We start from the raw sequence: 12,500 nt of genomic DNA on the forward strand, positions 1-12,500 counted from the left end.
CGGGTCCGTGAAGAGAAGCCACCCCTTGTAAGCCAACAGTGCGTTGTGTACCAATTCAAGTGTGACCTGTGCGACGCAGGTTATGTCGGATATACCTGCCAGCACCTTCACCAGCGCATTGAAGAGCACAAAGGGGCAACCATCGGCGACCATCTGAGAGAGAAACATGCATTGGAACCTAACAACATCGCAAAGAGTTTTAGAATCCTGAGAAAGTGCCAGAACAAGTTTGATTGTCTTGTTTTTGAAATGTTTTTTATAAAAGAACTGAAACCATCGCTAAACAAACAGTGTGACTCTATCCGCGCCAAATTATTTGTTTAGAACAGTTCTTGTAATTAATTATTTTTTTGTCTATTGTTTTTCTCTAGCTACCGTTCATTACTCCATATATTTTTAGCACTTTTTACACTTTTGTACATATTTTTATCACATTTCGGCGTTCGCCGCATTTTTATCTAGTTTTTTACATATTTATGCTAATTCTTAAAACTTTTATTCTCACTTGAAAATGACCTCCGAGGGGTCGAAACGTCGTGACTTTTTATCGTTAGTTTTTATTACAAAATCTATATCTAAAAGACTTCTGATTAACTTTCAAAGTTTTCACAAAATTGCGACGAGGGTAATTTTGAAAACTTTGAAAATACAAGTGAAATTAATCCCGAATTGCACAAGGGCACATTATGATTGCATACATGTTAATCATATAGAGGGCAAAATTGTTGAGGGATGCTCAACCCTTTATCCTTTGGTCGCCAAAAATGGTAGCAAGCAAGTTAACAACACGAAATTCAGTCTTTTGATAGTTAAGCTGACGTATATGCCGTTGCCATGGTAATATGAATAAATATAACCAGGCCTTTAAAATCGGGTTTTGCTTATTTGCAGAAAATCTGGCCGTTAGATTTTCTTTAATTCGCATGCAACAAGCTTGTAACGATGCTCACAAGTTAACACTATTTTAATAATAATTTGACAGAGAGATCTTTAATCATCCCTTGTTGAACGTTCACTGGAATATCTGGAATTTTCTCTGTTAAAGTTCAATTTTTTTTCAATACTCCAGTTGCTTATTTTCTTAAGTATTTTTCGTGCCAAATTTCGTTAAATTCTAACGAGTGGCTCTCGAGAGAAATAGGCGTGTTTCTGAGAATGCTATTCCGCATTCAATCGCAATTTTTTAACTTTATACGCATACGCCACATTTAACTGGGTTCTTTCGATAACAAAGAAAAATCTGCGAATTGCTTTTCTAACACACATTTCTCATAAAAGACTAAAACCATCAAAACACTTGTTCAGTTATGAGGGAAAATAGTACAGATAGCGGAAGCATTATTAAGCAAATAAAATGATTGCTGCACTGAAGCCATGTTTATTTTCTTGCAATCCTTTGCCTGCGATGCATTGCGTTAGCAAGAGCGCGCGCGAAAACTGTGTTCGGTCACCTTAACGATTATCGTTAATTCGTAATTGCTCTTAATTTAATATTATCGTTAATTTAGAAGACTGAAAGCTTGACATGGATTATGGGAAAAGGTCGTACATTTTTTTAAAGGATAACCCAAGTGTATGGACATAGGACTCCAACCTGGCAATGTTCATTATTAAGTCGTCACCTAACCACTTGACCACCACACCGACGTGCATCAGAGGAGATGCGCCAGTTTTTCGAAAAACGTGGCTATCTTGTCTCTCTGGTCAAAAGGGGCTATCATCGTACCCAACAATTTGATGGACAGTCAGCACTACAAACGTCACAAAAGGATAAGAATGACAGAATTCCATTCACCCTCACTTTCCATCCTCATAATCACGCAGTCAAAAGTATCATTCTGAATAACTTTAAATCACTCCAAAATGATCCCGAGACTAGTAGGATCATTTCGCAACCTCCACTAATTTCATTCAAACGCGACAAAAACGTAGGCAACTTTTTAGTTAGAAGCGAACTGAAACTAACGAGCAACCCGGCACTTTCAACTGCGCGCGCTCACGTTCCAAACTTGTCCTTTCACTCTTAACACTAGCAAAATATCGGAAGCTAAGCGTTCTGTTACTGAGATCACCGATAGTTTCACATGTACCTCCACAAATGTCATGTATTGCATAACCTGTACGTTATGTAATAAATTATGCATGGGGCGAGACAGGTAGACGACTAGGCGACCGATTCCGCGAACACCTTCGCGAAGTTGAGAAGAATGACAAGGATGCATCTAAGCCAGTGGCTCGTCATTTTAATCTCCCTAACCACTCCAAGCAACACATAACTATCTGAGGCCTTTCCCTACATTAAGGTACGACGGAAAGCCGCAAGAATCTGGAACAAAAAATCATCTTCCAAATCGGCACCCTTAATCCCCACGGTATTAACGAACGCTTTTCATTTAACTAATGTATTCCTATTTTTCACGTTGCCGTGTTACCACCAATAGCGTAGCTCCTACTCCACTATAAAAGTACACACAACCCATAATTCCTCGATTCGCTCTGACGAAGGGCTAACGCTCGAAACGTCAGTTTTCTGAGCTTTTAGAATCCCTGTACGGTGGTCAATTTAGACTTATCAACTCCGTTGATAAAACCAAATTTTTGTGCACCACACCGCTAGCTGCTTAGGGACAATATTTTAAACACTATTTGATAATGCTGTATTATCACTCGGCAACAAACACTACTAAACACTGCAAAAGGTCGGTTTCCAAACTTCACGACAAAGCTCAAATCTTGGGGCCTAAATTATTCTTCTTCTGTGGTGAAGCGGAAAGAAGCGATTCCTATAGAGTAGCCACGTCTCGCGGACCTGAACGCGAGCTTGGACCGCCAACCACAAGTCCTGGGACAGTGTCCTAAATTAACCATAATAGTAAATTCAAAGCAACTTACGAATTATTGATAATCGTTAATTTAGAAAAGAGATAATCATGTTGGAAAACACTGTACAAATTTACCAAGGGTAGTCTGTAAACGTTCTAGTGTAAACACAGGGAAAGTCCGACTTTTGCATTGATTCGGACTAAACAGACTTGTTACAAGTACTCAATATTAATAACAACTTTATTGAAGTGTCAAGGCTATTTAACTGTGAAAGAGCTCTTGTAATTATGAATACAGTAAACACCCGCATATAAGAACACATTTTTAAGGCTTAAGGCTGATCGTGTTCTTATTTGAGGGCTGTTTAGTGAGAAATCAGCCTGAAAGTGTTCTTAAAATGCTCTTAAAATTGGTTTCAGAAATACTTCAAACTATATATATCTGGAGGTTTAATTAACATACAATGCTGTTTTGTAATAGAGTTTATAGTTTGTAATGGTCCTGAACACCATAGTACTTTGATATAAGTTACTGTACTGAATTGTTTCCTTATCCTAATACCCTTTCCCTTTATATTAAGAACATGTTTTATTTATCAGCCTGAATTTGTTCTTATTCATATGGTGCTTTATTGACCAAATTTCAGCCTGATGTTCTTAATCCACTTGTTCTTATATGCGGGTGTTTACTCAAAGCCTTTCGCATCAGTTAAATTAAAGCCTCGCGGTCTGGTTTTGACTTTCCTTAGTTGATGGGAACTGTCAACAAAGTCCTTTGCCGCTGAATATAACCTTGTCAAAACTGATACTAATCCATTTCCGTCCTTGTCCACTTTGCACTAGTTTGATGTTGCATGGTTACCAAGAGCGTGGAACTAATCATGAGGAGAGAAAAAAAACAGGAGTCTTTTTCGTTTTCGCCAAATCCCACTTCGTCTGCTAGCGCGCGTCAACGGATCGACTCTTCGCTACGGGAACTGTTGCTGCGAAGGCTCTCTGAGGAACAATTTTCATGCAAGTGAATCCAATCACTTGATTGCTCCGTCTTTACATAAGTTTTCTTTTCCCCCTCCCTTCCCCACCCCCGAAAGAAAAATGCACACGCCTTTAGTCCAACATTTGACTTGATTTACTTTCAATTGTTAATTCTCAGTTTACAGTGTCCCCAATTAGCGCTCCAGCGCTAGAACGACTAGACACTTAACTTTCCTTTCCTTTTTTTTCCTTTTTAGTCGACTGCAACTCGCAATAAACGGTGGAAATGACTACTGTCTCTGATGCAGCTAATAAGTCACTTTTATTCGGTTTTATTACCGACCTTAAAGTGAAAATATATATGATAATTTTCATACACAAAGGTAAATTCGTAAATAACATAAGGCGAGGAATGCATTTCGTTTCCGTCGGCTCATCGATCGAAGATGGAACAACCAGACTCACCCGCGTCAATCCTGTCGAAATACGAGTGTAAAACTATCGTGTCCTACACCAAATGTTAACCATCGAAGTGATTTGTGTCTCTGTTGCATCATTTCCAAGTCCAACGCAAAAAGAAACTAACATTTCATATCCGCTCGCCACACCATCTCAATGTGTTGTATGTCCGATCTTCTCGAATGTCTGAACCTTTCGAGGTTTGTTTACATCAAAAGTCACGTGACACTACACGTGAAAGCTAGCGCTCAGAAGGTCCATCTCAGGATTGAGGACGCATCTCTTACAAAGGCTCAGGAAACATTAGGCATAAAAAATACACAATGAAAACACTGCAGCCTAAATTTAAACCAGGTGCTTAACGCCGTAAAACATTATCACCGAGAACTTGATAGTATCAGGATAATTGCGAAAATGGCAAAGCCTATTGTTTTACAAGTAAGCCAGGTTGGCGTTCATCCTGAGTTCCCTGTAGCCAAGGCAACAACTGCACAGATGATAGTCAATAAGAGCAATAGAGCTTAGGTTTATAAATATTTTACCGCGTATCACTATCGAAGAATCACTAATTGCCAACAAGTCAGCCGAGTAAAGACGCGAGGCAGAAAAAATTTCGAGCGCTCCAGAGAAAATGTAATGTAAGGCCTCTTGTCATGTGACTTCAAGAACCAATGAAAGCCCGTGTTTTGATGTTTGATGACATGTTGGGAGGTGAGTGAAAACACAATTTTTTCCCATTTCTCTGACCATTGTGTTGAGCACACTTGATTTGAGTTTCCCTGCTAGCAGAGGTCTCTCACGGCGAGGCAAAAATGAGAGGAGGGAGAGCCTCTCTCTCGCTCCCCTCATTTTTGTCTTGCCGTAATAGCAGGGAAGATTTGAGTGTTCTTTAATGTTTATTTTCGAACCAGCGTGTTCTATATTTAGTGAACAAGCTCAAGACTGAACTAGCGTATGTGTTCTTAACTTCTTATGTCTGTTATCGGCTGCTTTTGTCAATTTCTGCCCACGTCAGCCATTGAGTTGTGAACAATTTAATTTAGATTTCAAAGGAAATAATATTGTTTGTAAGTATACGATTAAATCAATTTGACATATAATTCATGGCTGTATCTTACAAAATAAAAATTCTACAAGTGATGCAATTTTCATTTGTTAAGAGAATTTTATTTCCCATGACTTGTTTTACACTGAAAACGCTTTGGAGAATTTGTACATGGCATTGATTTTATCCAACTTAATTATTGTATATTCCTGTTAAAATTACGGCCGTTCAAAAATTGCAATAGTACTTTCAATATTATTGCAAAACACGATGACATCAGCATTGTTGTTCCAGATACAAAGTGTGCAAGGGTTTCACTTACATTTCAATTGTTATTGTGCTATTGTTAACTTTGATAAGTTGAGTTGCAGTACTTTATGGCACTCTGATACAAATCTGCAAACTATGTATTAAAAACAAATACCACATTATATTGACGGCTAGTTGGGAGAAAATATATTCCGTATTGGGCGGAGTCTCGAGGCGACGGAGCCCAATACGGAATATATTTTCTCCCAACGCCGTCAATATAATGTGGTATTGCCGTCTCAAAATCGCAATTTGTTTTGTATCGCGACCCATCATTTATAAGAATAAATAAAACTGTAAACTAATCAACCCGCGCCTGATCGAAATTTCAATTCTTTCTACCCAATTCAGTGAAACGACGTCAATTTCAACATTAGAACCAATCACAGGCCGCAAAAGTGAGACGGCAATACCACGAAATATTGACGGCTCGCGCATAGGCAATACTAAAAGAAGATCGCGATACTTATTTATATTGACTGTCTCATTAAATATTACTTTAAGTCAAGTGACAAAAAACCACCCATTAAACTCATAGCAAAATCAGGTTCCGAGGGAGAAAATTGGATCGGAAGCAGCTGTGTTGTGTTTAGGGTTAAGGGAAAACAACTTGACATTTGTCGGAAACGCTTTGTTTGCTCCTATATATTTTTTTATCAAAAGATATTCAGCCTTAATTTGGCATCACGGTAAAATTGTTGTAAACGGCTTTTCGCCAAACTAAAATTACGTTTTGCAAGGATTTCTTTCTTTCGTTTGTTAGCAAAAGTGCGTCTTTTTGGAAAACAGTTGTGTCTTGATAGAACCAGCCTGAGTTGGGAAAATACTTCCTTTTTTCGTGATGCTTCGAGTTCTGCGTGTTGTTCGTTCACAATGGTTTATGTTAGCGGCAATTGACTAACGACAAAGCCAACTCTAATTGGCCTGTACTCCGTAGCCTAGCAATTTACGTCTAAGGAGATGGTAAAGGAAAGTAAAGGAAAGGAAAGGAAAGGAAAGGAAAGGAAAGGAACTTAATATAAGCGTCTAGCCTCCAAGCGCTGGAGCGCTTGGGGAGCTTGAGGACATTGTAAACTGAAATGATCAACAAATTAGCGCAAATCGGGGACAGCTATTCTTAGAGTTATTTTCATAGAGTTATTTCGTCGAGTTAGAGTTAAGTTTCCAAAATCCTGAATTCAAGATTTTGGACGGCCAAAATCCTGAATTCAAGATTTTGGACTTCCAAAATCTTGAATTCAGGATCAAGGAGATCAAGGGGAAAACCCGACCTGGAGAAAAACCTCTTGGTGCAGACGGTAGAGAACTAACAAACTCAACCCTGCACAGGTGACGCCGAGTCTGGAATTGAACTCCCACATTGGTGGGAAGCAAGTGCTCTCACCCCTACGCCAGCCCTGCACTCAAGTAAAGGAAACAGAACCTCTTTTTGGGCTTTGCTGTAGAGAAAATTACGGTGGCCCACAAGTATCGAAAATAAATCCAGCTCTTTCATCAACCCTTATAAGCCAGCGATCTTTTTTCGTTACAACGCCAAAAACACTTAAAACAGTGTCCTCCCTTAGCATTATTTTCGAAAACGTGAGAACAAATAGAAGATGAGCTCTAGTTGGCAATACCCTTTTCAGTGACCTTTCAGTTAAACTACAGAAACTATAAAGCAGGCAAACAATTTCATCTTTGTTCAAGGGCAACCAACAAGCAAATTTAAAAGCCAAAAGCCCTTAAGAGATATTTCTATTTAGGCTTCTTTTCTGTCCACCAAACAGATATTTTTATCACCTAGAAGAATTTCATCTATTCGGATATCTTAGCTGAAAATTGAAGTGTTCCGAGAATTTTAAGGAAGTGATAGCTTCATTTCAGAAATTGCTAGCTGAACGTTACCTGCTAAGAACTTCCCAGCGAACCATTTGCTCAACAGGAACTGCTAGTTCACCTTTCTAAGTGCCAAAAATTGCAAAAAGGTTCGTTCCGAAAACGTAACGGACTACTTACTTTTCCCTAGTGGCGAATCTTTTACGAATTTAATTCAGACGAATTTAATTCCAGGTCAAATAAGTTCGACCACAGAGCGACATCTAAAATGAGTTCAATTCGTCTGTTAAATTAAATTCGTCCTAGACGGGGGGAAGACGGATAAAATATATTTAAAGCGTCATCAGTTTATCCGTCGCACCAGCGTTGCGTCGAAATGCATACATTATTTTCGTACATTATTAATTATACCTCAGACCAGGTATATTGCCGATGATTCCTGCTGAGAAATAAATTCGACCATGATTCGACGCATTAAATTCGACGCGTAAAACTACTGTACAATTGAACGAATTTAATTGTAATTAAATTCGACGATAGCGCGACGTATGAACTATGCCGTAAAGAAAGCCATAGCTGTTTGGCAACGTAGAACCGAAATTCTTATAATAGTTGGACTCTCCCGAACACGTATTTCACCGAAGATTATCGTTCGGGTGTTTGGTTGACCAAGTACCGTGAATATTTGAGGGATTCTCCAAATGCGATTTTCTACTGTAACAATATTTTGTATTGGCCAAAATCAACTGCCTGGCTATGACAGGATGTTTTAGTTGCTATGAGAAATCTGAAACTCATTTATTTAGTTCAATTTGCAAATGTGTCGTTTAAAATTGTTTACAATCTGTATGAACTCACAGCGCACCGACTCCTGAAGGGGTAACTGTCCAATATCGGTTTATGAAAACTCCTTTTGTCTTTCAGCAAAGCCGGCTTTCATTTAAAAGTGCTAACTAAATAATAATTTAAGCATTTGATGCAGAGATAAGAAACCTAGCCCTCGGCCGTCGTGTAATTTAGTGCGATATCCGCCAAGATATACGATGGCAATAAACTTCGCAAACCTTGGCCTGACCTCTACCGACCGCGACACATGAATAACGATTTGCGACTATTTGCTCTGACGTAGCATTCAGTTGAATGACATTTACGCCGGCTTGCTCTGGAACAAAAGAAGATTTGGCTCTTCATGACAATGTGAAAACTTGACCATCAACAGATGTGTATGTGACAACATACAAGCAAAGCTTTCCTTTATTTTTGGTCTTTCGCCCGTCACCATAAGCAAAGTCACAGTAAATCGCGCGTTATGGCATTCTCCCTCGCCGGAGCACAGTTCAACGCCATCGACCAAAGTAGATTCGAGAATATGATGAAATTGCTTCTGTTTCTCGAGGCCGAGCTTCAACTCAAGGAGGAGATTATTGATTTGTTGCTGGTATGTATTTTTAAGTTAAGATATTACTTTTGTCTTGTTTACAGTAAAGTAACTAAAGTACACAGCGAAATAAGTGAACGCGCGCCGTCTGTGATCTTCTAGATTAAATAACTCCTTCGTAGAATACGGCCAATCGTGTGTTCATATTCGCCTTCCCAGAGCAATTCAACCATGGACGTGTTATTTGGACACAAATGATAACACTCCTACAGCCTTTTTTCCGTGAAATATTGGATGAAATTCGTTTTCTTTTAATATCCTTACAACTATTTCAAGATCTTCGTGTCACGGAATTAATGTCGGCTCTTCCTGTGACTATAAGCGAGCGATCGTATTTTTAAACTTTGCGACTTCGCACTTTTAACATCCATCCATAATTTATTTATAATAGACTTTTGGCTTAAGTTACTAAGTTACACCCAGTATAAAAGCGACCATATCTTCTATGTACGGATCTTTTTAGCATCTCACACATCCTTCGTGGTTTATTGCTCCATTTCGTGTCAGAGGAACCGCAGTAACTTGGCTTATTAGGCAAACACACAAATTGATATCTTTTGCTTGGGGATATTTACAGAATAAAATGGAAATGAATACGAAACCATAGAGCCTGGGTGGTCAACAAGGGAAGATAAAGTTTGTAGTTTTCCAGTCTAATTCCGAGATAAGCAATGCCTTCTTTTAGTGACAGAAGCCACTATGTAATGACAACTCGATCAAATCGATATTTAGTGAATGACAATAGAAGGAAAATACTGTTCATAATTCCTGTTCCTATTGGAATAATATCGTAAGCAAATAACTATTTCTTATCATTAATTCAGGGAAACGGTTTTCGGGTTCACGGTAAAGCAAACGAAATTCCTTGGGTAACTACGATGGTGGATGGTCGACATCGGCACTTTTCGTTATTCTGTTCATTGTCATTTTAAAGGATATTGGAGAATTATATACCCAATTTGTCAACAATATATGACAGACAAAATGTCATGATGTACCATCATTTTTTCACCAACTTGCTGTAATGACCAAATTACTGAAAATTCAATGCAAAATGAAGGAGAACCCTTTGACAATCAAAGGAGGACACAAAGACGTATTCAGCCGGCTGAATAAGTACTTTTTATAACTGCCATATCTTCCCCCTATCTTCCCCTTTGTTGATACAAATTGTTCTACGGTCCTTTCCTTACTTGAAGATTAGAGAACACAAGGAATGAAACCAACCCTACACTCGTTCCGGTGATAGATTTTTTTAAAATTTAATAGTTTATATTAATCGCAGAAGCGCCATTTTGAATAGTGATAGTTTCGTTCGCGTCACAACTGCGATTGTGCTTTACGCATAATTGACCATTAAGTATATATGTACATTTCGCTTATCATGTGCCCGGCCGCTGATAACCCTCGAGAATCCTGACATAGTGTTATCATGGTCACCTGTCACCTTGATGGTAGCTCTACGTCGTTTCATCGCCTGTGCGACAACAAACTAAAGCCAAAATCCGTCTATCAACACACCAGTTTCATGACTGAAATGCACACTTGTGCAAATATTGTTCCCAGCTGCTTGATGAAGAGAAGGTTTCGGGATCGACAATTTTTTTGTCGCTTCTCTATCCAGCGGTAAAGCGGTTTAGGCGAAAGAGAGAGATGGTGCTGCAGAAGCCGCTCTTGTTGCGTGAGGCAGTATCGCTTCTTTGAGTGGGTCAGATTCACAGCCGGTACCATGTCCGAGCTGGTACGATGGACAGAAATTTCGCCAGTTTAGGATAATGCATGTGCGGTGGATAGTTCAGTTTATTCACTGAATGGCATTATCCACAAATTTGAACAGCCGACTGTTAAGTCTTTTGAAGTAAGGTTAGGGCTGGTCCAAAGTTAAGTGTTAAACAAAATTGATCAAGTGAACCTATGATCCTTGCAGTTATGAAAACAATTTTGGCAATTGCGTAGAGAAGCCTGAAAAGCGAGATTGAACCCGTGACGCTCTAACTAACTGAGCTATGAAGCCACTGACGTTGTCAGCTGGTAATTTGTGGGTTCTAATATTCCCGTAATGAATGAATCATTTAATCGTTGAAACAAAAGTGAATTGGGTTTCATAGTGTTTAGAGCCAATCCTTTACTTGGCTATGTCACGAAATTTCCTCCCTCGGGAGGAGATTGCGTGATATTTTGACCAGACGGAAGAATGTCTGCTACTTTGCCTAGGGTGGAAAGATTTGCAGTAGGCTAATTGAACGGAACTAATGCGAGAAGATGTTGCGCACACAGGTGTAAATTGTGTACTGAGAGGGAACGAGATCCGTCACCTTTCCCGGAAACTAAATTTGTTTCAAAGACTATATATATGTGCTGTACGTCTTCAGTTCTTTAATGTCTATCTAAATGCGTGAATTTTTTCCGAATACCATCTTATGAATTAATCTGATTTCTTCAATGTTCCAGATTGAGTTTCTATTGCTGATAGGCTTAGACTAACATGTCTTTTCAAGTCGGCTTTACGGACATTTTACAGATTGTTGGATTTGCTGTGTTCATATTGTTACTGAATTGATTGCACAAGTTCTCGAGCAATTTGTCTAATTAGTAGTTTTCAAGTTTTAATCGTTTTACTAATAATCAACAAACTTTGCAAGGTCATTGGACGAAGAGGCGCTGTGCTGTGGTGTTTATGTTGCCAGTAAAGTCCGTTTTCGGGTTGAATCCCTTTTAACCTACAATATTGTAGGTTAAATTGGTAATCCTCATTTTACCTAGGTTGAATACGTATTCAGATGGATGGAAGAAACTTTTTTGGCGCCTAAATGAAGCCTAGAGAAAAATTAGGGTCAGGTTAGGATTAGTTTAGGATTAGAAAATTAAATGATGAAAAGAGCTTTGTTGGGTTGAGCATTTTCATCATTGTAGTGTAGTGGTGAAGTCATAGTACTACATATCTGGAGGACCGATAAGAGCAGTTCTTTGTTCCCTTACTATGTTGTAATGTTGAGACTGAATTAGTAAGTGTATGAATACAGAAACCGATAAGATGATACCAAAGATTAAAAAGATGTGTTGAGATGCGTAATACAGAGCTTGAGAAGGGAAGGTATAATCATCCTTTTTAGCGGGAGTTTAAGGACGGTGCCTACTAATTCAAAGGTATGAGTGAATAATTCAACCTACAATACTCGTCGCATTTGTTGGAACACCCATCTCCGTTTGCCTCCTACTACAATGTTGATTTTCACAACTACTAGCAGTCGCCCGAGAAATTCTCATACAACGTTGAGTTGGGGGGAGGGGGATGTGGTATAAGCTACGATCTTGTAACACGATGATTCTGGACCATTCACTAAGTGTTCCAACTAAATATGTCTAGTATTGTAGGTAAAATGCGGATCACGAATTTAACGTATTTTAAAACGGATTCAACCTGAGAACGGATTTTACCTGTAACATTTATACCTTTTATTAGGGGGGGGGGGAGGGGGGAGTCATGAGATTGCTTAAGGGCGGCCTTAGCTCTGATGTTCTGTTGTTTCCTTTGATTGCTTCGATCGTTTCTTTGTCGTACGTGCCTTTCATGCAACAATCGGTATCGAAACATCGAGAGTCGTGCTGTCAGTGTTACAGTTAACAAATCGAA

General features: G+C 39.0%; 1 protein-coding gene across 1 annotated transcript in view; it reads left to right on the forward strand.

The window, feature by feature from the left end:
* Positions 1-8,468: 8,468 nt before the first annotated feature.
* The window catches only part of LOC137976464 (lamin-B2-like), an 8,629-nt gene continuing 4,597 nt past the window's right edge, over positions 8,469-12,500 (forward strand). Inside the window, exon 1 of the mRNA XM_068823826.1 lies at positions 8,469-8,866. Coding sequence (XP_068679927.1) covers positions 8,738-8,866 — 129 coding nt within the window. The 5' untranslated portion in view covers positions 8,469-8,737. The remainder of the gene's footprint in view (positions 8,867-12,500) is intronic.

Source organism: Montipora foliosa, chromosome 11 (genome assembly GCF_036669935.1).
Source record: "Montipora foliosa isolate CH-2021 chromosome 11, ASM3666993v2, whole genome shotgun sequence".
In the NCBI taxonomy this organism is placed as follows: Eukaryota; Metazoa; Cnidaria; class Anthozoa; order Scleractinia; family Acroporidae; genus Montipora; species Montipora foliosa.